The sequence below is a fragment of the Ambystoma mexicanum genome, chromosome 2q, assembly GCF_040938575.1.
Source record: "Ambystoma mexicanum isolate Mex_15411 chromosome 2q, UKY_AmexF1_1, whole genome shotgun sequence".
Taxonomy (NCBI): domain Eukaryota; kingdom Metazoa; phylum Chordata; class Amphibia; order Caudata; family Ambystomatidae; genus Ambystoma; species Ambystoma mexicanum.
Window position 1 is genome coordinate 978,916,422 of NC_090924.1, and position 24,383 is coordinate 978,940,804.

A 24,383-nucleotide genomic window follows, 5' to 3' on the forward strand; every position below is an offset into this window, starting at 1 on the left:
GTCGGCGCAGAGTCTCCACTGGCCGTTTGGCTTCAATATTCCCAGCACCGGGTTATTGAAGGTGCTGTGAACTGGACGGATTATTCCCCGGGACTCCAGGTTCTTAATTATTTCAGTAAGGGACTCCATGGATGCGAGAGGCAAGCGATATTGCTTCACAAACACTGGAGTCATGCCAGGGTCCGTGGGGATTGTTGTTGTGTGGATGTTGGTGCGGCCACAGTCATATGAGTCTACCACAAAGAGATCTTGGAAATCCAAGAAAACTTGTTTCAACTTTTGCTTTTGTTCCAGAGTCACACAGGCATCAGCTAGGTTGACCCTCTCTTCCACCATATGCCTGAAGCCTGGAAAGACTTCTGGTTTGGCTATCTCAGCGGCCTCCTCCAGCTGGGTGGAGAAGTCCCTGGTCAGAGTGCTGATTTGGACTGGAGGCTTCAAGTGGGAAAGGCATGGACCTGGAAAATCACCTCATCCCTCCTGAAGTCACAAGTCACATCTTCCTTACCATAAGGGCAAGAAGTGTACACCAGAAAGTTCCCCCCATGCCGGGTGAAAATCCTGTCTGGTGTTGTATTGTCCTCACTGTCACTGTCAAAACAGTCCTTGGGGATTGGTCCTAACAGTTCATTTCCTAAATCAATGGAGAAATGTCGGTCATCAATCGCCATTCCAATAATGGTGCCTGCGGCTAGAGTAATACTCTTTAAGTCGCTGTTATCCACCTCTATTAGAATGGTGTCATGTTCTATGTTGACTAATGGAGTTGGGTTTACCCCTAACCCTTGCTGTTGGAGAGAAGCATTTAGATGGATATAAGCATCAGGGTTTTTCAATTTTTGTCTTCTTTTAACTTTCACTCCCAGGGAGAATTGTCGGGTCCTTTCTGGGATGGTGACTTCCTCTTTAATCTGAATTTCAACTGCATAAGGTAGCAATTGAGCTGACCTAAATGCTTTTTCTGGATCATCAAAGCCCATGGGATTATCCGCTAATAGGGACCAAGCTTTGAAGTTTTTTAGGTCCAAACTAATGGCAAAGCGATTGAGAATGTCACTGCCTAAGTAAAAGGCCGCAGTGACGTCTCGCACTACCCAACAATTATGGACTATGCTCTTGTTGCCAATGGAGATTTTGAGCATACACCTGCTTGGCAGGAGATGTTTGGAATTAGGTGCTTCCAGGTTCATTTCCCATTTGTCTATCAGTTTGAATGTGGGAATGGCTGGATCTTTTGGGAGTTGGCGGAACATGGCTTCGCTGATGAAGCTCTTACCGTTGTTCACACACACTCGAGCGAGAACAGAGTCCTTCCCATCATTTAACTGAACAGGGATGAACAACTGCTCTCCAATTTGCTGAATATCAGCCGGGCTCTGAGCTGATTTCACATCTTTCTGGACTATAGGAGTGGGAGTTTCTGATTGTGGAGTAGTAAAGAATTTCAGGGTGTTTCCTTCCAGTGTGGAATACCACCTTAAACTGGAAGGAAGGTTGATTTTCAGAAATAGAGAGGACCCCCCATCACCAGTCTGTTGTCCTATTGCTATTACTGTCACGTCTGGAGTTTGGTTGTTCTGGAAGTGAAATTCTACTTGGTCAGATTTTTGTTCAACCATGTGGCAGGTGCCGTTTAAACTAACATGGTTGACACTCTGTTTTAATTTTATTGGTCGGCTAGTCTGGGTCCAGAGGACCTTGTTTATACAATCTATTAGGGTTGACAACCTTCTCAGGAGGTCATTCCCTAGTAAACAAGGGGTGCCCTCTGGAGTCACTATTATGACCGGGTGTTTCACCTTGTGTCGCCCAATTTTAATGTCCAAGTCTGCAGTCCCCTCAACGGGAATTTCCTTCCCGTCAAAGTTCTGCAGTTGTCCAGGAAGAGAGGTGAGAGGAATACGGTAATTCTCCCCCCTTCCTGCATTTAGTTCATCAAAGGCCCTTTTGGACAGAAGGGTAGCTTGGGATCCAGTGTCCACCAGTGCCAAAATTGTACCCTGCCCCTGTACTTGTACCGGGGCATAGTATCTTCCCTCCTTCTCCTCAAGGGGGCACAGATCATGCACATTTTTGGACAACTGTTGGGCTAACTTTCTGGTTTTGGACATTGCTAGTGAAGAGATTTGGGCAGAATTCTGTGGAGAGCCTGGGGAATCTGAAAGAAAAAGTTGGCAACTGGAAATGGTTTCGGGTTCTGGGCAACCCCCCCCCCTTTTTGGAGGCAGTCCTCAGGATGGGTTTGACCCACGGGATTTTGGTATTGTCGGTTCTGGGATGAGATGATGGGCGGCGGTAGCTCAGTCTCCACATCTTCCCAGTCTGAATTGGCATCCCTTGGGACCCATTTTTCCTTGGGAGGAGTTCCCCCATCTCTAAAGGAGAAGATCCTTTCCCCAGGATCCTCTGAGGATCCCTCTCCCTCAAATTGGAAGACCCTGTACCTCCTCCACAAAGTGGGTCTGTTTGGGTCCTTTGTTTCTCCTATCCCCCCTCTGCTCCTTGGGAGGCAGGCTTTCAGGGGCAGGAGATTTTGTTTCCGGTTCCTGGTTTTCCAGGGGCTGTTTACAAGTTGGGAAGGAAGCTTCCTCCAAGGCTTTACACCCCCTTCCCCTTGTGCCTCCTCCCTGGGAACCGGTGGGTTATCGGGGTGCTGCCCCTGTCATTGTTCTGGAGCACCAGGTCCCGAGTTTGGAGCATTCTGCGGTGGCATGCTCATCTGAGGGTTCTGTTGAGCCCTCCGTATGTGACCCAGATCTCGTGCCATATTTTGGACCTGGCGCTCAAGTTGTGAAACCCGCTCAGGCTGATACGGGGCTCTATTTTCTCCTCTGGGCTGATCCCGGGAAGGGTAGCTATCCCTTCTCTGGTAGTACCCCTGGTTGGGAAGATTTTGGTACCCCTCCACCCTTGGCCTCCCCTCTCCCGGATTAGGTTGTCTGGGCTCAGTGAATTGGGGAAAGAAGAATGGATGATTTTGGGGCTGGAAATTGGGTGGATACCTGGGGAAAATGTTCTGCCCAGGATTTGGTGAATTTCTGCCCTCCTGGGGGAAGTTAGGAGGGAAGTTCCCCGGGTCAGGTGCTTGGCTGGATCCCCCCCCTTGGGCTGGAGGAGTCCACACATAACCCAGGATTGGTCGGTTTCCCTTGTAGCGGGGACTTACATAGTCAGGGGGGCGGGGGACCCCATTTGTGGGACTACCTCCTCGACTCCCTGTCTGTGACTGGCCCGAGGGCCTTCTGAGCTGTGAATTATTTGGTGCAGGCAGGTTTTTAGGCCCCCCATCTCCGAATCTAAAACGGGGGCAACCTTTACCTCTGCCACCTTGGCAGCAGCACGGGTGTTGTTGGTTTTGGGGTTCTTCGGCGCATTATTTTTATTTTCGATGGGCTTCTGCACCTCATAGATCCGGGTAGCCTGTTCAATGACCCAGTCTAAAGATCTTTTCTCATGAAAATCTCTCACGAGCTGGGTCATTATGTATTTGGGTAAGGCATGGAAAAACGTATTGATAAATTCTCTGCTATCCGTGCGCACCTTTCTGGTGGTCTGCGCAAAAGCACGCTTTAATTCTTGCACAAACTCTTGTGGGGCCTGATCCTCCCCACATTGCAAATTGTAGGCTGCCTTGCGAGCCTCTTGAGGATTTCTGTGAACAGAAAAATGTTTCAAGATGGCCGCCTTATAGGTGGACCATCTTAAATGGTTTTGGTCCTCCAGCCCCGCAAAGAAACTGGAGTATTCTGGGGAGAATGTCCATTTGACGTACTGGATGCAGCTACTGCTGTCCTTCAAATGGAAAGTCTCCATCATTTGCTCATAGAGCTCCAAGTGTTCCCAAACGGAATACTTGGTGTTCTTATGATAAGGAGTGTTGACACTCCTGATTGCCTTGATCTGCTTTAAGGGGTCCTTAAGCAAGGCCCTTTTTGCCTTATTGGCCTTTTTGGTTCGGGTAACCCTGGTCCATTCATCCTCTGACTCAGAAGCACTGCTCCCAGAGGTGCCCGTCTGATCTTCCAGGTTTTCCCGGATTCTGCGAGCCTGGGAATGGCTGGCAGAATGTGGGGACCTGGTCTCCTGTGTCCTGCGCCGTTCAGAGGAGTCTTCAGATTCCTCCTTGCTGCCAGGATTTGATGGGTACCCCCCCACTGACCTAACTGGGCAGAAGTTTTCAGGATGCCCTTAATGGGCCTACTCTCCTGGGGTTCCCCACTAAATTGCACTGTGCTTGGGTGCCCATACCCGGATGCCCGCCCCTCCATTCCTGGGAGGTACTGGCCTATGAGCCCCATACTTCTGGTTGGATAGTAATCTGCCATCCCTGTGGCCCGGTGCTCATGTGCGCCAGGGGACATGGGGTTGGCAGAGTCCAGGGACTGAGAGATATGAAGGCCTCTGGTACTAGGGCTCCTGAGGTTATGCTCAGGAGTCTCCCTCTCCCAGCGAACCTGGTCTCTATCCGCCCCTGCTCCCTGTTGCAATGCAAGAGCCTGCGCTTTCAGTTCCTCAGTTAAGGCCTTACTAGACTCTATCAGTCTCTCCTGCATCGCTACCTCTTGTTGGAGCCTATCATTGTGCTGACAGAGAGACTCATTTTCTCTCTGTGCCTCCTGATTGGTCCTGGAGTACTGGGCCAGTCTCTGCTGCAGGAGGGTTACCTCCTGAGCTGTGTCCCTATTGGCCTGCTCCTTTCTTGCCAGAGCATCCTCCACCCTCCTGGTGTGCTCTAACAAGTTCTGGTGTTCTTTTTGGAGGTCACCCAGTCCCTGGAGGGCCAGGTGATTTTCTTCCATTTTCCTTTTTAAGTGGCCGACTTCCTGGCCTAAGGTATCCCTCTCATGACTAAGAGTCTGCATCTGTGCCACCAGGTCGTCCCTTCACTTTTGGAAGGCACCAGCTTTCTGGTGTTCTTCATCAAACTCTGCCTGGGTATCCAGGTCTTTCAAAATCAATTTATTGCTTTCCTCTTTCTCTCTGTCTAGTTGGATTTGCAGGGTGGCTACCTGCTCTGTGCATGCCCTGTTGAAATTGATCTGTTGCTCCAGCTTTTTCTGGCTCTGCAGTAAGGAGTCCAGACTGTCTTGGTGCTCCTTCTGCAAAGCCAGAATTCTGGTACCCTGGTCCGTCTTTTCCTGTTGCAGTCTATCCATGTCCTCTTTTATTTGAATGATATACTGCCTACTATCATTTTCGGACTCCTGGCTCCTCTGAAGCCTCTGCTCCGAAGAGACCAGGTCAGATTGGGCCTTTTCTAATGCCATCTGTTGCCTACTTGCCAGATCTTGGCCTTCAGCACATTTGTCCTGCATGGCTCCCAAATATATATACAAATATGCCGCTATCCTAACCATCTTGCCGTGTTCATCTTTAACTTTAGGAGCCATGTATAATTCACTCAGGGCCACATGTAATGGACCCTGATCTCTCCATATATCTGACTCTGTTTCAGTGACCTGTTGCGCGATTGCCTGAAGCCAGACCGTTTGGTCCTGATGAGTCCACTCACCTCTCACAAATAGCTTATGTAAGAAGTGCTCTCTGGCTATTTTCATATCTACCAAGGTCGTCATTCTGGAATTTGAGTTCCTTCCTGACTTACAGAAGTTTGTATTTTATTTTTGCAAAACAGACCTTTCCCTTAGAGCGTCCTTTTGAGGAGTGCTTTACAGCGTAACACAGCGTGGTGATCCGACCGGATGTATGTATCTTGTCAGCACACTGTATTAATCTGCACAAGTGATAGATCTAATCCGGAATCCCCGGCTACGAGCCCCCAATTTGTAAGAGGATTCAATTCAACACTACAGCTAAGTCAATGCCTCGTCTGGGATACTGAATGGAAACCCTTATTGATATATCTTTGTCCAGTTCATGAGTTCTGGATGACTACCGCTATATAACACCCCTCTCTTAGAATCCCCCTGACCCCACTGAGCCAAGAAGTAGTTCTGTTTTGCAAGTTTAAAAGGTTTATTTGAGAAATAAAACAAAATATAGATACCACGCTTTTATAATAAATTAATAATCGATATCGCCCTTATAAATATAATGTTAATCAACAATGGGTAATCTGACACTAGCACACTTCTTTATAATCAATGAGGAGTTAGTATAGGATGGATAAAGTGGCAAAAATACATTTATGATTTCAACAAAACAAGCAATCACTTTTCTTTGACAATTCACCCCCCCTTTATGCAATGTAAGGAGATGAAGAGGAGAGCACACAGTTCTTAGAAATGCAATCAAATATAATTCAGTTCAATCCCCCCCCCCAGCAACTTAGAGAAATCAGGTATGAGTTTTAAAACACCGGCCCAAGTGCTTTGAATGTGGTGGCAAGGAAGTGAAAAATATGCCGAAAATGGTTTTAATTCCCTTTAGGAGGTTCAGGGTGAGTGAGAGATACTTGGGATGAGTTCAGGCTCACTTTAGCAATTATTCAGAGATGGTGATTAAGAGGCAAACAAAGTTTAGCAAGGAAAGAAATGACTGCTGATGGTTACACGTGGCTGGATTTTTAACCAAATTGCAAATCGCGGTAAAATTCGCGAGTGCGTGAATCGTGATTACGGCAAAAGTATAAGGAGTTGCAGGTCGGAAAGCTGAGATCCTAAGCTTTCAGAGGAAAGTTAAACCAAGTTCCTAGGACGAACGGTTCCAGAGATATGAACGATTTTGTAAGGGTCGTTTTTCGGATTTAAAGTAACTCAAATTGACAAGTGACAGCTATGCAGCTGCAGAATTGACAGCTGCACCACTGTCACTGCAGAATTGACAAGTGACAGTGGTGCAGCTTTACAAAATGACAAGTGACAACTTCTAGGAGGCAGTTCTGTTTAGATTAAAATAGTTTGGATTAGATTATTTTAAACTAAGTTTATTTCGGTCACAATCTGACCTAAGTACTCAGAATATATTTTGGAAGGACTGGACCTCGTCACGGATCTGATCAATCAGGCTAGCGGCACTTCACAGCGATCTGGTCTCTGGGTCTGCGGTTCTGCACGGTCTGGTCTGGTCTGGCACTGGTCTGGTCTGTCCGGATACAGCGGTCTCTGCACGGCTCCTGGATCTCTGCACTGGTCCTGGCAAAAGTTCTTGGCAAGGGATTCAAGCAGCTCGCCCGGCTGTGAGTAGCTTGCAATGATTTGAGGCCTGCTGCAGAGAACTCAGCTTGTGGTTTTAGGCCTCTGATTTAGGTTTTAAAGTATAAGTTCTAGGTTCTGGAGTATGTAGCCGGAGCCAGTCTGGAACTGGCATCTTCTGGATGTTGTGTGGTCCGGCAAAACGCTCCGCAGCAACTGGATTTGAATCTCCTCTCTAGCTTCCAGTGGCTCTTTTTATGTCTTTTGAAAGTGGGTGTGTGCGCAGCATCACTAAGCCAGCCCCTCTCTCAACTGATCATTGGTCAAGCTTTTCTCTCTTCCTTGATGGGGGAAAGGAAATGTGAGTCATGGTGATGCTGTTTTATGGCCTGCAGAAAGGACACGCCCCTGTCAAATTGCACACAAATCTATATTTGACCCAAATACATATTCCACAGATACACAGTTGCTTGTCATTGCAAACACACATCATGCATTACTGATGTGAGGCACTGTTCCGACCTTGGCGTTTCTAGGAGCTTGGGTAAAGAAATGGCAACTTTTTGCGCTTTTAGTAGCTTTCCCCATATCGGATTTTTCTCCAAATTTATACAATTGTGTGCAAGGCATGTGGGCATTTAGATAAGGAAGTGTCAGATTTTTAACATGCATACATTTTGAGTAACAGCCTCTTTTCCGCTCGTAAACCCCCAGATCATACCACCGGGTCCTAAAACCTCTTAAAATGTGGGCAGAAAAATCACAAGAATTATGGTATCATTTAGATAATTTTGACAAGTCCACACCATGAGTTATACATCTTTCTTAAAATCATATTCTGGCCAACAGGGGTGTGTCTTCCCAGGTCACATGGTGGAGAAACCAGTCTGTCCACTCTCTTTAAGCTCAGCCTGTCCTCAGAGGGGGCTGCCCCTCCCCGTTTCTGCCAAGAGGAAGCCACTTTACGACCCCCCCAATAAACCATCTGCCTGAGTCAAGGAAGGGCTTTGTTCAAAAGGAAGCCATTTACGACCCCCCCCCAATAAACCATCTGCCTGGGCCCTTTGTTTAGTTTCCTGCAGTCCCCAGGTAATTCAATCAGAGAGTGTGACCTCCTTTTGGCAGGGGCAACAGAATGCAGCCAGGCCTGTGAACCTGCTGATCAAGTTTTAACTCCTGTGGGGGTAGATGTCAGGCAGAATTGGAATCTCTTTAAGCCAGTTTTTAGCTACATGTCATTTTGGGTTCCCAGTTTAAATCAAACTTACAATTTTTACACATGCAGCTAGAATGCTGATTCTAAGTTCAAAACTATGACATTTCAACAGTGACAAACTATGTGACACTCAAAAGTAGGTCACTCATTTATTCTAAACATTTTGATTTGAGTGTCTTTCAGTTCAGTTTAGCACTCAGCCAGTCTTGTTATCAACATTATTTTGGGCTCTTCATCTTCCCAGATTTTGTAGGCACACAAAACTTCATTCTGCCAGATGTCTGCTGGTGTTCAGTGAGATTTTTGGATGTGTTGCAATGTTTGAAAATGGGCATTTTGAGCTGGCATTCAGAGAAACCAAAGGTAATTTTAAAGCGTTTTTTTTTTTTGCTAACAGGCGCTGCTGTTTTACCTTTGGCACCCATTCCACTCATGGCACCCTGGCCCATCATGCTCGCACTGGTGGGTGGCAAGTTAGGCAACCATTTTGGTGTGCGCACAAACTGCGTGGGTCTCCTGGATTCTGGCGCACATTTGGGCTTTTTGGCCATCTTGGATTTTCTAAGCCCACAGCACCAAATGTTGCAGCATGATAGCTCAAACGTGGGTCAGGACACCCAACACTGTTTCTGAGAGCAAAGCTCGATACAGTGGGGCAATTGGCCTCCCCTTCAGAGGAGAGGACCAAGACCATCCTGGGCAAGGTGCGGTGCCTGTTAGCCACGGACGTGGCCAGGGTGAGGTCCAAGTCCCTTCTCGGGATGATGTCCTCATGCATCTATCTTGTACCCCTGTGCAGACTTCGGATGCGTCTGCTACAGGAGTTCCTCGACGCCCACTGGTTTCAGGCGACGGGCTGCTTCGAGGACAGGATCCCTCTCGACGAGGAGTTCCATCGGGCGATCCTATGGTGGGGCACCTGGGCTCACCTCACTACAGGCACAGACTTTCAAACCTCAGCTTTTCAGGAGACGGTGACAACGGACGCCTCTCTGGAGGTTTGGGGGGCCCACACCGGAGATCTTCACGCAAGAGGCCTTTGGCTCACGGAGGAGAGGTCTCTCCACATCAACATCCTGGAGCTCCGAGCAGTGTTCTGGGCGCTCAAGTCGTTCCTTCCGTCCCTCAGGGACAAAGTGATGAGGATCTTCACCGACAACACCACTACAATGTTCTACATACGGAAGCAGGGGGGCACCAGATCCCCAGCCCTATCCAAGGAGGCCCAGGATCTGTGGCACTGGGTCGTCGCCCTGGGGATGTTTCTGGTTCCCTTCCACTTGGCAGGAATAAAAAACACCATCGCCGACTCACTCAGCAGGGAGCTGCGCTCGTGCCACGAGTGGGAACTGCGACAGGATCAAGTGGATCGACTCTTCCAACGATGGGGCAAACCCCAGATCGACCTGTTCGCGACGGCGACAAACTCCAAGTGCCAGAGGTTCGCCAGCAGGTTCCGGCACCCGAGGAGCATGGGCGATGCTTTCTTGTTCCCCTGGGACGGCCTGTTTCTATACGCGTTCCCGCCGTTGCTGCTCCGCCTCATCAACCAGCTCAAGAGGTCCAGGTGCAGAATGATCCTCGTCGCACGGGCGTGGTCGAGGCAGATCTGGTTCCTGGACCTTCTGGACTTGTCATTGTCCCCACCAATCAAGCTGCTGGCGGACGCGGATCTCCTCTCCAGGGAAGGAGCCGCCATTCTCCATCACGACCCACAGTCGCTGAACTTGCAGGCCTGGGTCCTGCGGCACTAGAGTTTGGAGGGTACGATATACCGGCTGATTGCAGAGGGGTTCATGCAAAAGCCAGTGCGTCCTCAACTCAAGTGTTACGGTCATAAATGGAAGAGGTTCTCTGTCTGGTGCCGTGCACAGAAGATGAACCCTCTGTGGATTACGGCCCCTCAAGTACTGCCATACCTACTGTCGCTGGCCAAAGCTGGACTGGCTCACGCCTCCTTCAAAATACATCTGGCTGCCATCTCCCGATATACCAGGACTACGGGGCGGGCGTTCTTGTGGTCTCATCGCCTGTTGAAGGAATTCATGAAGGGACAATTCCGATCATTCCCGCCGATGAAGGCTCCTCCCCCGGCGTGGGAGCTTAATGTGGTGCTGACCAGGCTCATGGGGGGGCCCCATTCGAGCCTATGCATTCAGTGCCTTTGAAGTTCCTGTCATGGAAGACGGCTTACCTCGTGGCCATCACCTCCGCACGACGAGTGGGAGAGATCCAGGCCCTATCTTGCAAGCCTCCATACTTGACTTTTCATGACACGAGGGTGGTGTTGAGAACGCACCCCTCCTTCATGCCCAAGGTTCCGTCGGACTTCCACCTCAATGAGCCCTTGGTGTTACCAGTTTTCTTCCCGTCGCCTTCGACGCCGGCCGAGAGGACTTTGCACTCGCTGGATGTAGCTAGAGCGCTGAAGTTCTACGTGGACCGCACAAAGAGTTTTCGGAAGACGTCACAACTGTTTGTGAACTTTGGGTCTGTGAATCAAGGGAAGGCTCCCTCGAAGACTTCCATTTCCAGATGGCTCTCCGGCTGCATCATGCACTGTCACCGGTTGGAAAACCGACTGCTGCGCGGCCGTCCTAGAGCACATTCGACCAGAGCGATCGCTGCTACCACAGCGTTCCTGTCTGGTGTGGCGCTGCTGGACATCTACAGGGCTGCTATGTGGAGGTCGACACACACCTTCACAAGATTCTACTGCGTCTATCGCGACTCCAGGGAGGAGTCCAGGGTCGGCCAAGCAGTGCTGCGCAACCTGTTTGCCTAAGGTGAGCCTGGTGAGGAGCTAAGAATTGCTTAATGTTGAGTTTTGGATGTAATGCTTAATGTTGAGCCTTTACCACCTCCCGTGGTTGTGCATGTGTATACTGCTATGTATTCTTTATTCATGAGCATGTGAATCCATGCCAGACCCCATGCTGGAGAAGGAACAAGTTACTTGCCTGTAACTGTTGTTCTCCAGCATGGGTCTTGAATGGATTCACATGCGAACCCTCCCACCTACCCCTCTGCGGCTCTTCACTTGGTCATACTGCCATTTGGCGTGCTACCAAATCTGAGGATGGCTGCCAGAGGCGGGGCTTTCGAAGAGGGCAGTCATTGGCTGGGGGCAGTATGACCCAGAGATCAGTGATTGGTTACTACTGAGAAAGACAGATCAGAAACAAAACTGATACTGATTCTTTCTTTACCGAGGATTCCCAGCCTGACGACGGGGAATATTCATGAGCCTGTGAATCCATGCCAGACCCATGATGGAGAACAACAGTTACAGGTAAGTAACTTGTTCCTTCACTTACACGCGAGTGATTCTCCTTTGCTGCTGTTGCCTGCCTTTGTTCGCACATGGGATTAGAAGGCTAGGTAACACTCACCGGCTTCTGTCTTGGATCCCTACGCGTGCTGCAGGATTTCCACTGCTCTGGCTTCTTCCGAACAGACATTCTTCCACTTTTAAGTTGCTTTTGTTCTCGCCACGCAGTCGTGGAGATCGACTTACTCCAGAGACCCTAACTAGTCTCCTGCATGCTTCCTGCTGTGCAGTCCCTGCAATTCGGTTCACATGGGGGACAGCTGTCTTCCTTCACATTTCCTACTGCACAACCTCTGAACTTCAGATTTAGGGGACGAAAGGACCCTCTCAGGACAGGCAGCTGGAATCTGTAGTCCCGGCACCCCTTCTTTCCACCACCTTCTGTGTGGACTGCCAACAATGTGCTTTCCTTCTGCTGCTACTACTGCTGCTCCATCTAATGGCCTGCATTTGAGGGGGCCTTTTAAGCCTCTTTACCTCCCTCAGGTGTGGGTTGTTAGCCCCAACAAGCTGACAACTTCTGCAACATTGCTCTTAAGCCCTTTTCCTCGTCCCAGTACTTGGGGGGGATTATGGGACGTGAAGTCCTCAACAACAGAATTGGGTGTTTTAGACCACTTTCCACTTTTAAACTCATGTTTATTTCCTCTCTGTATTTTAAAGGAATCACCAGCATTTACTTGAAAAGGAGAAGGCAGTCCTTTCAAGCCATCATTAACAGATTTCCTTTCCTTGTACTTATGTAAGTTAGGGGGGTTTCTAACTTTATAACTCTCAGAAGGACTTTCCTTGCGTAGGATGTTTAAGGATTTTATCCTAGCTGTCAGAAACCTGAAGGTGTCTCCCTGACTAGTCCCTGGGGATCTGTCATTCGGGTGACCAGGACACGGCCATCGCTATTGGGTCCAGTTCCTGGGGCTGAACCAGTGTGGGAGTATCACCTGGATGGGGGTTCCTCGGACAGTGTAAGTGGTACACTGATGGGTGAGACTCGGTATCCCCTTCTTATAGCACCTTTTTCCCATCCTACCACGTAGGATACTCGAACACTTTACCCCTGCACTACTTTTCCGACACAAATACTTTAGCACACCATGAAAGACAACGGACAAACTCCACAGCCGTATCTGACATGTCCCAATACAAGGGTCAGGCAATTGACCAGAATCACACACACACCTGACGGCCCTTTCCCTTCCCCACAGGGATAAAAGATGGAGCACAAGAGCACAATACGAGCAATGCAGGCCGCACGATGAGAGAGCTAACCCAGCACGGCAGTTGAAGCGGAGGGGAAATGCGGCCACAACCGAAAGAGTGACAAGGACAGACACAACCTTGCCCTTTCCAGCACAGGCCCACGTAACCTCTGTGGAAGGAGTCGTAAGATGGTGAAAAATAGCCAGCGTGTATTGCAGCAGATGTCAATGTACATGCGGCCCTTCTCTGCTGATGACCAAGCCAGGGAGAGACGCCTGCCACCATGGTACCGGCCTTGACTCTGGAGACCAGAAAAGCCAAGCAGTTCATCACAGCCGGTGAATCGAGGGGAAAGCCGATAAAAAACGAAACTGTGTTGAACAAAAGGTAGCAAATGGCTAATTGAGGAAAACTACAAAGAACTGTTAATGCGATTGAAGAAAGTACAAAGAACTGTTTATACGAGAGGGGAAAACCAGCTACAGAGGAGTCCGGCACCACGTGGGTGCTCACTCAGGAAACGCTGGACGATTACCTTATGGTTGAAAACTACCATTACCAGAAGGCCTTGGGAAATGCAAAAAGAGGGTCAAAGTGATCATAAATGGGTTTAGCAAAATCCTCTGTACTGTCGAAGGTCTTTGACTGGCAGATGATTGTGAAGCTAAGGGAAGTGAATCCCGCATCATAAGAAAGTAGAAGAAATTGTGTGATTGGCAAAAGTTGACAAAAGTGAACCCGACGGAGGGATGCCGATGAAAAGGGGGTAAAGCCTAAAAGTCCAGATGAACAGTGTGTTGACAAAAGTGAACCCGACAGAGGGATGTCCACAGTAAACTGTTTAAAAAGACATTAAGATTTGTGAATGCCAGAAGGGAAATTGATTTGAAAAGCTGTAGTGAACCCAATGGAGGGAGGCTGACATTCAATAAGGTTCTGAGCCCGGAAGAGGGGGATGCAGGGGTGAAAATGCATCACCCAACGTGCAAGCAGAAAAAGGACCTTTTGTTTATTATTTTTGAACACATCAGGTCCTCGGAGGTAAGAGACCTTTTGTAGAAAAGAGACTTAACCACTGAAGGTCCTGTAGTCTTGTGCTGGGGAAGCTCGAGCGTGTGCTGTGTTCCGGAGTCCTGCCTTGTCCCATGCTCAAAACGGGGGAGTGGAGACCCCGACTACTGCATGCTGATTTATTATTTGTGAACATTTCTTTCTTACCTGTGAATCCTATCCTACACTCTTTTTGTATTTAGTTGTAAGGATTGGCAAAATATTGCATCCTTCTGCCTCTTGGCATACCTTGTCATATTGGATGAAAGGTTCTTACTCTGTTTAAATCCTGCGAATCATCTGGACCTGCAGTTGTTTGTCCTCAGCGGAAAAAGGAGGATAGTGAATGCTTGGAGAAGTACTGGGTTTCATTTATTCTTTGGCCTGAGGGGCTTGGGCTTCACGGTAATAGCCAGCTGAACAACCCCTGCTTTGGCAGGCCCTGGCAGAAACCTGTGCTGTGAAGGTCTTCCTGAAAGATGTTTGTGACCTATTCAAGTTAGTTAAAGGATTTGTATACTTTCCAGTTTCCTTTACAGGTTCATCACCAAATGCATGTGGGCCCGCCAGTCTCTGTGTGTTTGGATTCCGCCAGAGCCCCCCCAGCTTAGGGCTGATTCGTAGTAGGATGTTCATGTGAAATGGAGGCATTGACGTCTGGCAAGAAGCACAATGCCCACTTCGCTCTGCTGCTCATACCCTCGGGGTTCAAAGAAAGACCTGTAAAATTGTCCTCTTTGGGGAGGTCTAATATCTTCACTAAGGTGCCATGTTTTATCATTGCCCCTAGTGACGTCCCTCCACTATGTTGGAAATAATACTGTGACTTTGGGCCCAAACAAAAATTGTAATTGCTGATTTTTCTGGCCGTGATGCTCTAAGCCGTAATGCTTTCATTCTATTATCAGAGGAAAAGTCAAGTTTATTACGCGAAACGGTATCTACATGAGCACCCAATCAAGGCAAATGACCCCACTCCCTAGAAATCGGATGATCTATGGAATTAGGGTAAAACCAGGGATTTGCCACTGCATCCAGTAATCCAGATGGGCTCTCTACATGGGCATCCAAGGGGTCATGATTAGTTGAAACGGTCTGCCCTGTCCTCATGATCAGCGGGCAAGAAGGGAAGAGAATTCATGTCTGGATCGCCATGTTACGAGTACAGACCCACCATAGCTTTTCCTCTTGTGTCCTTTGTCCATTCTCGAGTCCAGAAGGTCTACTGAGTGCTCTGAGCAACTCGACCATGGAAGGTCCCAGTCCTAGTGTGGCTCAGCTAAGGAATGCGGTCATCCAGCCTCTGCTAAGGGTATTTCTCGTTAAGGCGTCTTTTGGTTCCGTGGATGTGCACCCTGCGTTTCCTTCTTGAGCCCCAGACGGAACTACGGGTGAGGGATATATGGGGTTCCTTTGGGCCAGTACCGTGTATAAGGTATCATTCTGGGTCTTAGTGAGGGAGGCTAATTTCACAGACAATCTTATGCGCAGCCTGGGATAGTGAGGAGTCCACCGGCAGCCTGATTCTCATCTCGGTTCTGACAACTAAATTCTTCTTTAAGGTTTGACCCACCAAAATCAACACTGAGTACCAGGCTTCAAAGGGCTCCTGAGGAAGGCATTGTGCCGCCAGACTGTTAATTATCTAACGTTTGCTATTTAAGTGCCACATACAACCTTCTAAACTTGTGTTATATAAATTCTACCTGGGCAGGACAAAGCTGATATGCAGGGACATTTATTCTCTGTGAAAGGGACAGTGAGCTAAAGACTTGGTAGACTTGGTATCTCCCAGGGCTTTTGTTTTGTTTTATATAAATTGTACCATTTCATCAATCCTTCTGTGAATAACGCCGTATCTGCTTTAAAGGGCGTTATGTAAACCTGGTCATGCTACTGACCTTAAATTTGATCGTCACATCTTTGTATGTACAGGTTAGCAGGCTTTAAGCGGATATTTAATATTAGGGCTCAAGTCCGAGGATACATGCGGTTGCATGGAGTTCTCCCCCCACCCCCAACTATTTTCAGAAGTACCCACACTTTTTTTAGAGGGCACCTTGATTTCTGTTGACGCCACATTGAATTGTTATGTTAATGTTTCCCCACTTTATTTTTAGGATTTAACGCCTGTTTGATGTACACTGCAAGTCGTCCTAAGAGGTAAATATGTACATCAACGCATGAATGAGGCAAAACGCATTATTGGGGCAGATAATGTGAAACTAGCCTCTGCTTTTCATAAATCTTGATTTCCGGTAAGTGCCCATTGAGCTACGATATGAAGCCTCCAGAAGGAGCTTCCTGCATCTGCATAATTTCTGTGCCAGCCGGTCTCCATGGCGACGGGTTGGATGGAATCATGTGCAGGGATGGGGAGGCAGGCAGTCCGCATGAGATGGGCGAGTGGTGGTGTGTATCTCTGACGTCAGCGCACCAGCCCCTTGATGGGACAGATTTGTCGCCTCCCACCCAGCCAGGACGCCTCTACACTGCTTCTCGTCCCGAGCATGCTGGCAGGGTACCTGCTGTGCCAGCCTGCCCCCTTCTCCTTGTCTTCCCGTTTTTTCGCCTTGCCTCCCGCTTCCCGTTGAACATGTGCCGCCCCGTGCCTGGATTCTGTGTGCTCTTTTGTAAATCCGAGTATTGCAAAGGCAAGGAGTCATGGCTGCGTTTCACTTGACCTCCTCTCCGTGAATGCCGCTCTCCGCCTCCGAAGCATCCCGACTATGCAGAAGCTGCTCGAAGACGGCTACTACGAGCTAGACTGGTATTACGAAGAGTGCACTGATGGTAACGATGCGTCTTCCAATGCAGTGGTCTGGGGTGTGGGTGACCCGCGGACGCACGTCTCGTGCCTAGCGAGGGATGCCTGGGAATTTGGGGGAGCAGGGTGGAGCTGAGGAGCATGGCTGCATGCGTGCATGTTGCATCAGAAACCAAGGCGTTCCTAATGCACCTGAAAGCCGCATACTGGAGCATAGCATCGCACCTCTGAAAATGGGAGGGGGTGCTCGCGTCTAACAATGTAGACATTTATCCAGCCTCCATGATGTATGGACAACCCGAAATCTAATTTCAGTGAGACGGGGCACACTTGCATATATGCTGAGCAGTCTCACTGTGAATTAAATAAAGGGAGCGCATACATTTGAAACAGTACAAATGTTCATCTCTGCCATTTGTGTTAATTCTCAGACATTCTGTGTTGCTGGCTTATACTGGAATGATGCAGCAGCTAGGCACGATTATATTCCACGTGTGGCTTTGCCAAATCTCTTGCTTTCTGTTGTCTATTCATGTGCACGATGGACCCAGCAGGAGACCTGAAAAGAAAGCTGGCCTTTCGCACGAGACGAAGAGAAATGAAGTCATGTTCTTTCTGTGGCCAATAACTAATGAGGCAGACGCAAAAGAACGGGCAAACTGCGAATTTGTTTTTCTATGGCCAGGCGAGCGAGGCAGGGGATATGCAGCATGGGTAGTGTGGCTTTTAATTGCCTGTGGAAACTGCAATCTCGTCTGCGAGAGCCTCGCTGTAGTGTGTGTGGTTATACATGCACATATTGCTATAGTGTCATTTTATTTCCACACCCCGTATTCTTTAAAAACATCTTCCCCCCCAATCTTACCTATCCATGGAACTGTAGCAGGATTTCGCCAACACTGTTAACAGACCTGTGAGAATGATGCAAAGTTGAGCAGGCCAGTGGGGGACAAAAAGGGCCGTTTTGGCAACTAATGATTTGCCTCCCTTTCTAGCTGGCCCACACTGCACTCAGCTGGGCCAATTACCCTAATGCCGCCAGTTTTTACTCTCCATCATAACCTACGTTGGGATATGACAATATAGATCACTTTGAGCGCTTTCACTTTGAAGTTTCAAATAAAGCCAACGTTTAAAACTTCTTTAATATAGACGCTGCACCACAGCGTTGCTTTGGTATGCAAAGTATTTTAAATAACCCCCCGCCCCCACACCTCCTGTACATATTTATTGTAAGCATTGATGCAGTCCCCATGTGAGCTGGGGAATGTGCTGCCATCATATGTCACGGGCATTTTGACATATGACACATGTCAAAATGTCTCAGTAATGCCAGTGAATGCCTTGTATACTTGGTATAGTTATCACAATTAGGTTTCAGCGTCACACGTGTAGAGGTTGCCACCATATGCAAAATGCAGCCTCGCATAATGGCAGTTAATGTCTCATGTAGCCCCCATATGTGAACCTCTGATGGCCTTGTGCTGTCCTGCAGCACTACCTCAAATCAGCCTTTCTCAAACCACATCAGTACCTACCTGCACAGGTGCCAGCACTTCGATACTACCACCTCTTCTACTTTAGGTTCACGCGCCACGTCAGGGACTTGCTGACGCAGCCAGGGTGCGACGAGGAGTCCTACCCCTTGCCCCTTCTCTAGAACCTCAGCAGCCATTGTGATGCTGTGATGGGCTTCCGGGGTTGGGTAGGTGAGGGGTTGGGAAGAGGGGCAATGGAGTGAACTGCCAAATTTAAACCACTCTTTTACAGCAGGGTTTACTTTCGTTTTCTGGCAATTCCCTTCAGATTCCTGAACCTGGGGGGGGTCACAAGTGCAGGGCATGCGGTACCGTGGGGGTTGCAGGGGTGCACCCCTTGAACCCACAAAGTTGTCGGAGATAGCTCTTTGTAACAGACAAGCGTTTGAACTTTCCAACCAATCATCTCTCCGCTCTGACCAGTTCCCTCTCACTTCCAGCATGTGCTCTCCCCTGTCTTAGATCCGCGTCAGACATTCTCTACAGCTTTCACACACAGAATTCTGTGGATGGGGGAGGAGGGAAGTGGGATACCATCTTACCTCATTCCCCGGCGGGGGAAGATGGCGACATCCAGCCGTTAGGCTGCTTGGAGCAGGGATATTCTCCAGCATGGGGTCTGGCATGGATTCACATGCTCATGAATATTCCCCGTCGTCAGGCTGGGAATCCTCGGTAAAGAAAAAACCAGTATCAGTTTCATTTCTGATCTGTCTTTCGTAGTAACAATCAATCACTGGTCTCGGCGTCATACTGACCACAGCCAATGACTGCCCTCTACCTAAGCACCGCCTCTGGCAGCCATCTTCAGATTTTTACCGCACGTTCATGTGTTGGGATCCTCGTGCTATTGCTCTCGAGCGTTAGTGCTATTTTTTCACGTTTTTTCTCAAAAACTTCGTTTTTTCGGTCAAAAGAGCCTCAAGCTCCACCGACTCTCCATCCGATCAACGGGGACCCGTGTGGATTCGTCTGCGCCCCTCAAGGGTGAAGATTTCATCGAGCTACGCTTTTGGAGGACTCCAGAAGTTTCTCAGGCCCGGACATGGCCCAGGAGAAGGGAAGCTCGACGCCCAGAAAGCTGTTCAGGATCTGTCCTGGATGCCAGCTGCAGAACGTCTTTAAGGAGGACGAACACTCCTTTTGTCTCTACTGCTTACATGAGGACAAGACGCACGTGGAGAAGGACTGTGCGTTTTGCGGCAACATGTCGGAGCGGACCATGAAGGACCGCCATCAACGTCTCGCCAACTGGCTGGAAGGGAAGAGCCCGTCAGGCGAGAAGAAGAGGAAGAAATCCGAGCGGTCTTCTAAGACCTTTGAGGACGCCCCGGCGACGGGGGTCCAACACAAGGCCAAGCACCGCGAGTCCGCTGGCACCGGGAGCGCCGAACGGTCGGGCTCTACGGGCGCCAGGCAGGGCGCACCCTCCCCGGCACCTTCAGCCACGAGCCAACGCTCTGGGTCGGGTAAGAGGAAGGGCGAGCACCTGGCGAAGCTCCTGGAGAGGCCCCGGTCGAGCTCGAAGGCCCAATCGGAGGGGGAGCGAGGCAGTGTCCCCCCCCTCAAGGATAAGGCGGTGAGCGCACCTAAGGTGGTGAAGGCCTTAATCCATCCGGCCAAGCCCTCTATCAATACTGTCGCGGCGGCCCTGGCTCAGCCTGTGGAGGCTACACCAGTGGTGGCGACCTCGGGGCTCAGAGTCTCCCTGCCACCTCGGAGGGAGTCCTCTTTTGTGCCCATCGATAGGACCCCCGTGAAATCCCCGGCGGGGAAGAAAAAGGGGGGGCAGGGCGTCGTCGTAGATTCGGCCTCAACCTCGGAGGAGGAGCTGATTGAGGTCTTAAGCCACGGCCTTGGCGTGGAAGAAGACCGGCCCGTCGGGATGGATCCCGACGCAGGCGACGACGACATCGTCGAGGGTGCCGACGGGGCCCCTGATCGCCCGCCGGATTCCCCTCTGCCAGCGCCGCAAGACAACTCGGCGGCCATTTTGTTGGCTATACAGTCTTTATGTTCAGAGATGAGGACGAGACTACCGTTGCCGACGGAGGAACCTCTCCTGTCGGGGGATCCGGGACCTTCTGGTGTTCCCCCGCCCAAGAAAAGAAGGATTCACCCTCCACCTCCTTTTCAGCCGTCGCGCCCCATCCAGCCCTCCTCCCCGTCCACCCGAGGGGATGATACGGGGACTGACACGGCAGCGACGGGTACGGACGACGAGGTATACGACGAGGATCTACCATCGTCACCTCCCACCAGGGCTTCTCCGCCCGACGAGATTGGATCGTTCCACTCCATGATCGCCAGGGCATCCGAGCTTTTCCAACTCTGCCCTGAGGAGAAGAAAAAGGAAGGATTCCTTTATCAACGGCGCGAGGCCAAGAGGAAGACGGTCCTCGTGGTGCCTCTACTGGACGACATTTGGGATGAGGGCCTCGCCCTCCTCAAGAACCCTTCCACGACGCCAGCTAGAAGAGACCGGTACGAGAAGAAGTACTGGGTCCAGGACGCAGCCCCCCTGTGCCTCCGGGCGCAGCCTACCCCGGACTCCGTCGTCTCCGCGGCGGCCAGGAAGAAAGCGGGGGGGGTGCGGCCTCCACATCGACTTTCCCACCGGACGGCGAGGGAAAGAAATTGGACGCTATGGGACGCAGGGTCATCTCGTCTGCAGCGACGACGATTAAAGCGGCCAACGCCTTGGCTATCGTGGCCCGCTACGACAGGGAGCTATGGTACAAACTGGCTCCCCTGCTGGACTTCCTACCGGACGACAAGAGGGCGGATGCCCTGGAGATCCTACAGGAAGGTGAGGTGGTGTCGGACCACGCCATCACTATTGCGACGGACATCGCCAACACTGGGTTTCGCCAGTTGGGCAACGGCGTGTGCCTTAGGCGGCGTGGATGGCTCAAGGCTACGGACTTCCGTCAAGACGTACAGACCAGAGTCCTGGACATGCCGTTCGATGGGAACAACCTGTTTGGGAAAACAGTGGACGATTCCCTTCAGGCCATTAAAGCGGACACTGAGACGGCCCGGGCCCTTGGGGTTCTGCAGCAACGACGGACGCCCTTTCGGAGCAGCGGAGGCAAGGGCGCCTCCAAAGGTTCCGGCGGCGGTTTCTCCACCTACCGTCAAGCGGCCCGCTCGTCGTCTCAGGAGGCCTACAGAGGACGAGGCAAGTCTGGCGGACCCCGCCGTCGTCGCCAAGGAGGTCAAGGCGGCAAAGCCTCGTCGAAACAGGATTGAACCGGCCGTGGGGTCGGGCCCCCACCGAAGCACCCCGGTGGGAGGCCGGCTGGCGAGCTTCGTCAGCGTGTGGGAGTCCATCTCCACCGACCGTTGGGTGCTGGACGCCTTAGCCCGGGGCCACGCGCTCGAGTTTCAAAGAAGGTGCCCGCGCGTCCCCCCCTGGCCAGGAAAGAGCTTCACGTCCCTCAGCTTCTCCTGGAGGTAAAGGCGATGCTCAGGAAGGGCGCCATCGAATTCGTCCCAAAGAGGCTCCGGGGCTCCGGAGTTTACTCGAGATACTTCCTCGTGAAGAAGAAGACGGGAGGATGGCGCCCCATCCTAGACCTGCGACGTCTGAACAAGTTCATCAAGGCGCAGAAGTTCCGGATGGTCACCCTCCAGCACGTCCTGGGTCAGCTGGAGGAAGGAGACTTCCTGTCGTCGTTGGATTTGGAGGATGCCTACTTCCATATTCCCATCCTAAAGGGGCACCGAAAATTCCTCAGGTTTGTGGTCCAAGGGCGTCACTACCAGTTCAAAGCCCTCCCCTTCGGACTACGGTCGGCACCCAGGGTATTCACCAAGTGCCTTGCACCGGTGGCGGCACAGCCTTGCTCCGCGAGGGGATCCACGTCTACCCCTACCTGGACGACTGGCTCATCCGAGCCAAGACGAAGGAGCTCGCCGTGGAGCACACGGCAAGGACCGTCCAACTCCTCACGGACCTGGGATTCTCCGTGAACTACGCCAAGTCCCACCTGTTACCCGTGCAAAACGCACTTTCTGGGAGCGAAGCTCGACACAGTGTCCCTTCTGGCCTCCCCGTCGGAGGAAAGGACCAGGTCCATCCTGGGCAAGGTACAGCGGATGTTGGTTTCCGGCGCGGCCAAGGTGAGGTCCATCAAGTCCCTCCTCGGAATGATGTCCTCCTGCATCTACCTCATTCCCATGTGCAGGCTCCAGATGCGCCCGTTGCAGGAGTTCCTGGACGCGCACTGGATCCAAACGACGGGCAGCTTCGAGGAGAGGATCACACTCGACGAGAGTTTCCGCCGAGCGGTCCGGTGGTGGGGCAACCGCGCGCATCTGACGGCAGGCATGGACTTCCAGACCCCAGACCACCAGGAGACAGTGACCACGGATGCCTCCCTGGAAGGGTGGGGAGCGCACACCGAAAATCTGCACGCGAGAGGCCTTTGGCTCCCGACGGAGAAGTCCCTCCATATCAACGTCCTGGAGCTCCGTGCAGTGTTCTGGGCCCTCAGGTCCTTCCTTCCGTCCCTCAAGGGCAAGGTGGTGAGGATCTTCACCGAAAACACCACCACCATGTTTTACATCAGGAAACAGGGCGGAACCAGGTCCCCAGCGCTGTCCAAGGAGGCGCAGGACCTGTGGCATTGGGCCGTCGCCCAAAGGATGTTTCTGGTGCCGTTTCATCTGGCAGGGATAAAAAACACCATTGCTGACTCACTCAGCAGGGAGCTGCGCTCGTGCCACGAGTGGGAACTACGGCAGGATCTAGTGGATCGCCTCTTCCGACGGTGGGGCACACCCCAGATCGACCTGTTCGCGACGGCGACGAACTCCAAGTGCCGGAGGTTCGCCAGCAGGTTTCCCCAGGCGAGGAGCATGGGCGATGCTTTCTCGTTCCCCTGGGAGGGCCTGTTCCTCTACGCGTTCCCTCCTTTGCCACTGCTAATCCGGCTCGTCAACCAGCTCAAGAGGTCACGGTGCAGGATGATCCTCGTCGCTCCTGCGTGGCCGAGGCAGATATGGTTCCCGGACCTTCTGGACTTGTCAGCGTCCCCGCCAATCAAGCTGCCGGTGGACGCGGATCTACTCTCCAGGGAAGGAGGCGCCATCCTCCACCACGACCCGAAATCGCTGAACTTGCAGGCCTGGCTCCTGCAACGCTAGAGTTTGGAGGATACGACATACCGGCCGACTGCAGAGAGGTTCTTGCAAAGGCCAGGGCGTCCTCGACTCTTAAATGCTACGGACACAAATGGAAGAGGTTCTCTGTCTGGTGCCACGCACAGAAGATTAACCCTCTACGGATTACGGCTCCCCAGGTACTGCCGTACCTGCTGACGCTGGCCAAAGCTGGACTGGCACACGCGTCCATCAAGATTCATCTTGCTGCGATCTCCCGATACACTAGAACCACGGGCCGGACGTCCTTGTGGTCTCCTCGTCTGGTGAAAGAGTTCATGAAGGGACTGTTCAGATCGTTCCCGCCGGTGAAGGCTCCGGCCCCGGCGTGGGAGCTCAACGTGGTGCTGACCAAGCTCATGGGACCTCCGTTCGAGCCTCTGCACTCGGCCCACTTGAAGTTTCTGTCGTGGAAAACAGCGTTTCTTGTGGCCATCACCTCCGCACGACGGGTGGGAGAGATCCAGGCCCTTTCATGCAAGGCCCCGTACTTGACTTTTCACGACACGAGGGTAGTGCTCAGGACGCACCCCTCCTTCATGCCCAAGGTACCGTCGGACTTCCATCTCAACGAACCCTTGGTGTTGCCTGTGTTCTTCCCGTCGCCTTCGTCGCCGGCTGAGAGGACTTTGCACTCGCTGGATGTGGCTAGAGCGCTGAAGTTCTACGTGGACCGCACGAAGTGTTTTCGGAAGACGTCACAACTCTATGTGAACTTTGGACCTGTCAATCAGGGGAAGGCTCTCTCGAAGGCTTCCATTTCCAGATGGCTCTCCGGCTGTATCATGTACTGTCATCGGTTGGCAAACCGACCGCTGCCTGGCCGTCCGAGAGCCCATTCCACCAGAGCGATCGCAGCTACCACGGCGTTCCTTTCTGGTGTGCCCCTGCTGGACATATGCAGGGCTGCTACGTGGAGGTCGACGCACACCTTCACGAAATTCTACTGCGTCGATCGGGATTCCAGGGAGGAGTCCAGGGTCGGCCAAGCAGTGCTGCGCAACCTGTTCGCCTGAGGTGA

The 24,383-nt window shown here is 51.3% G+C and overlaps 1 protein-coding gene across 5 annotated transcripts in view; it reads left to right on the forward strand.

Annotated features, from left to right (window-relative positions):
• Window positions 1–24,383, forward strand: part of TRAK1 (trafficking kinesin protein 1) — a 748,555-nt gene that overhangs the window by 138,593 nt on the left and 585,579 nt on the right. For 2 of the 5 annotated variants that reach the window (XM_069648279.1, XM_069648284.1), the window contains exon 1: window positions 16,326–16,684. The exons of 1 other annotated variant lie outside the window; for it this stretch is intronic. In XM_069648279.1, the coding sequence (XP_069504380.1) occupies window positions 16,621–16,684 (64 nt within the window). In that variant the 5' untranslated portion in view covers window positions 16,326–16,620. Of the gene's footprint in view, window positions 1–16,325; window positions 16,685–24,383 lie in introns of those variants that run through there. 2 more of the 5 variants (XM_069648283.1, XM_069648288.1) reach the window with 2 other exon arrangements.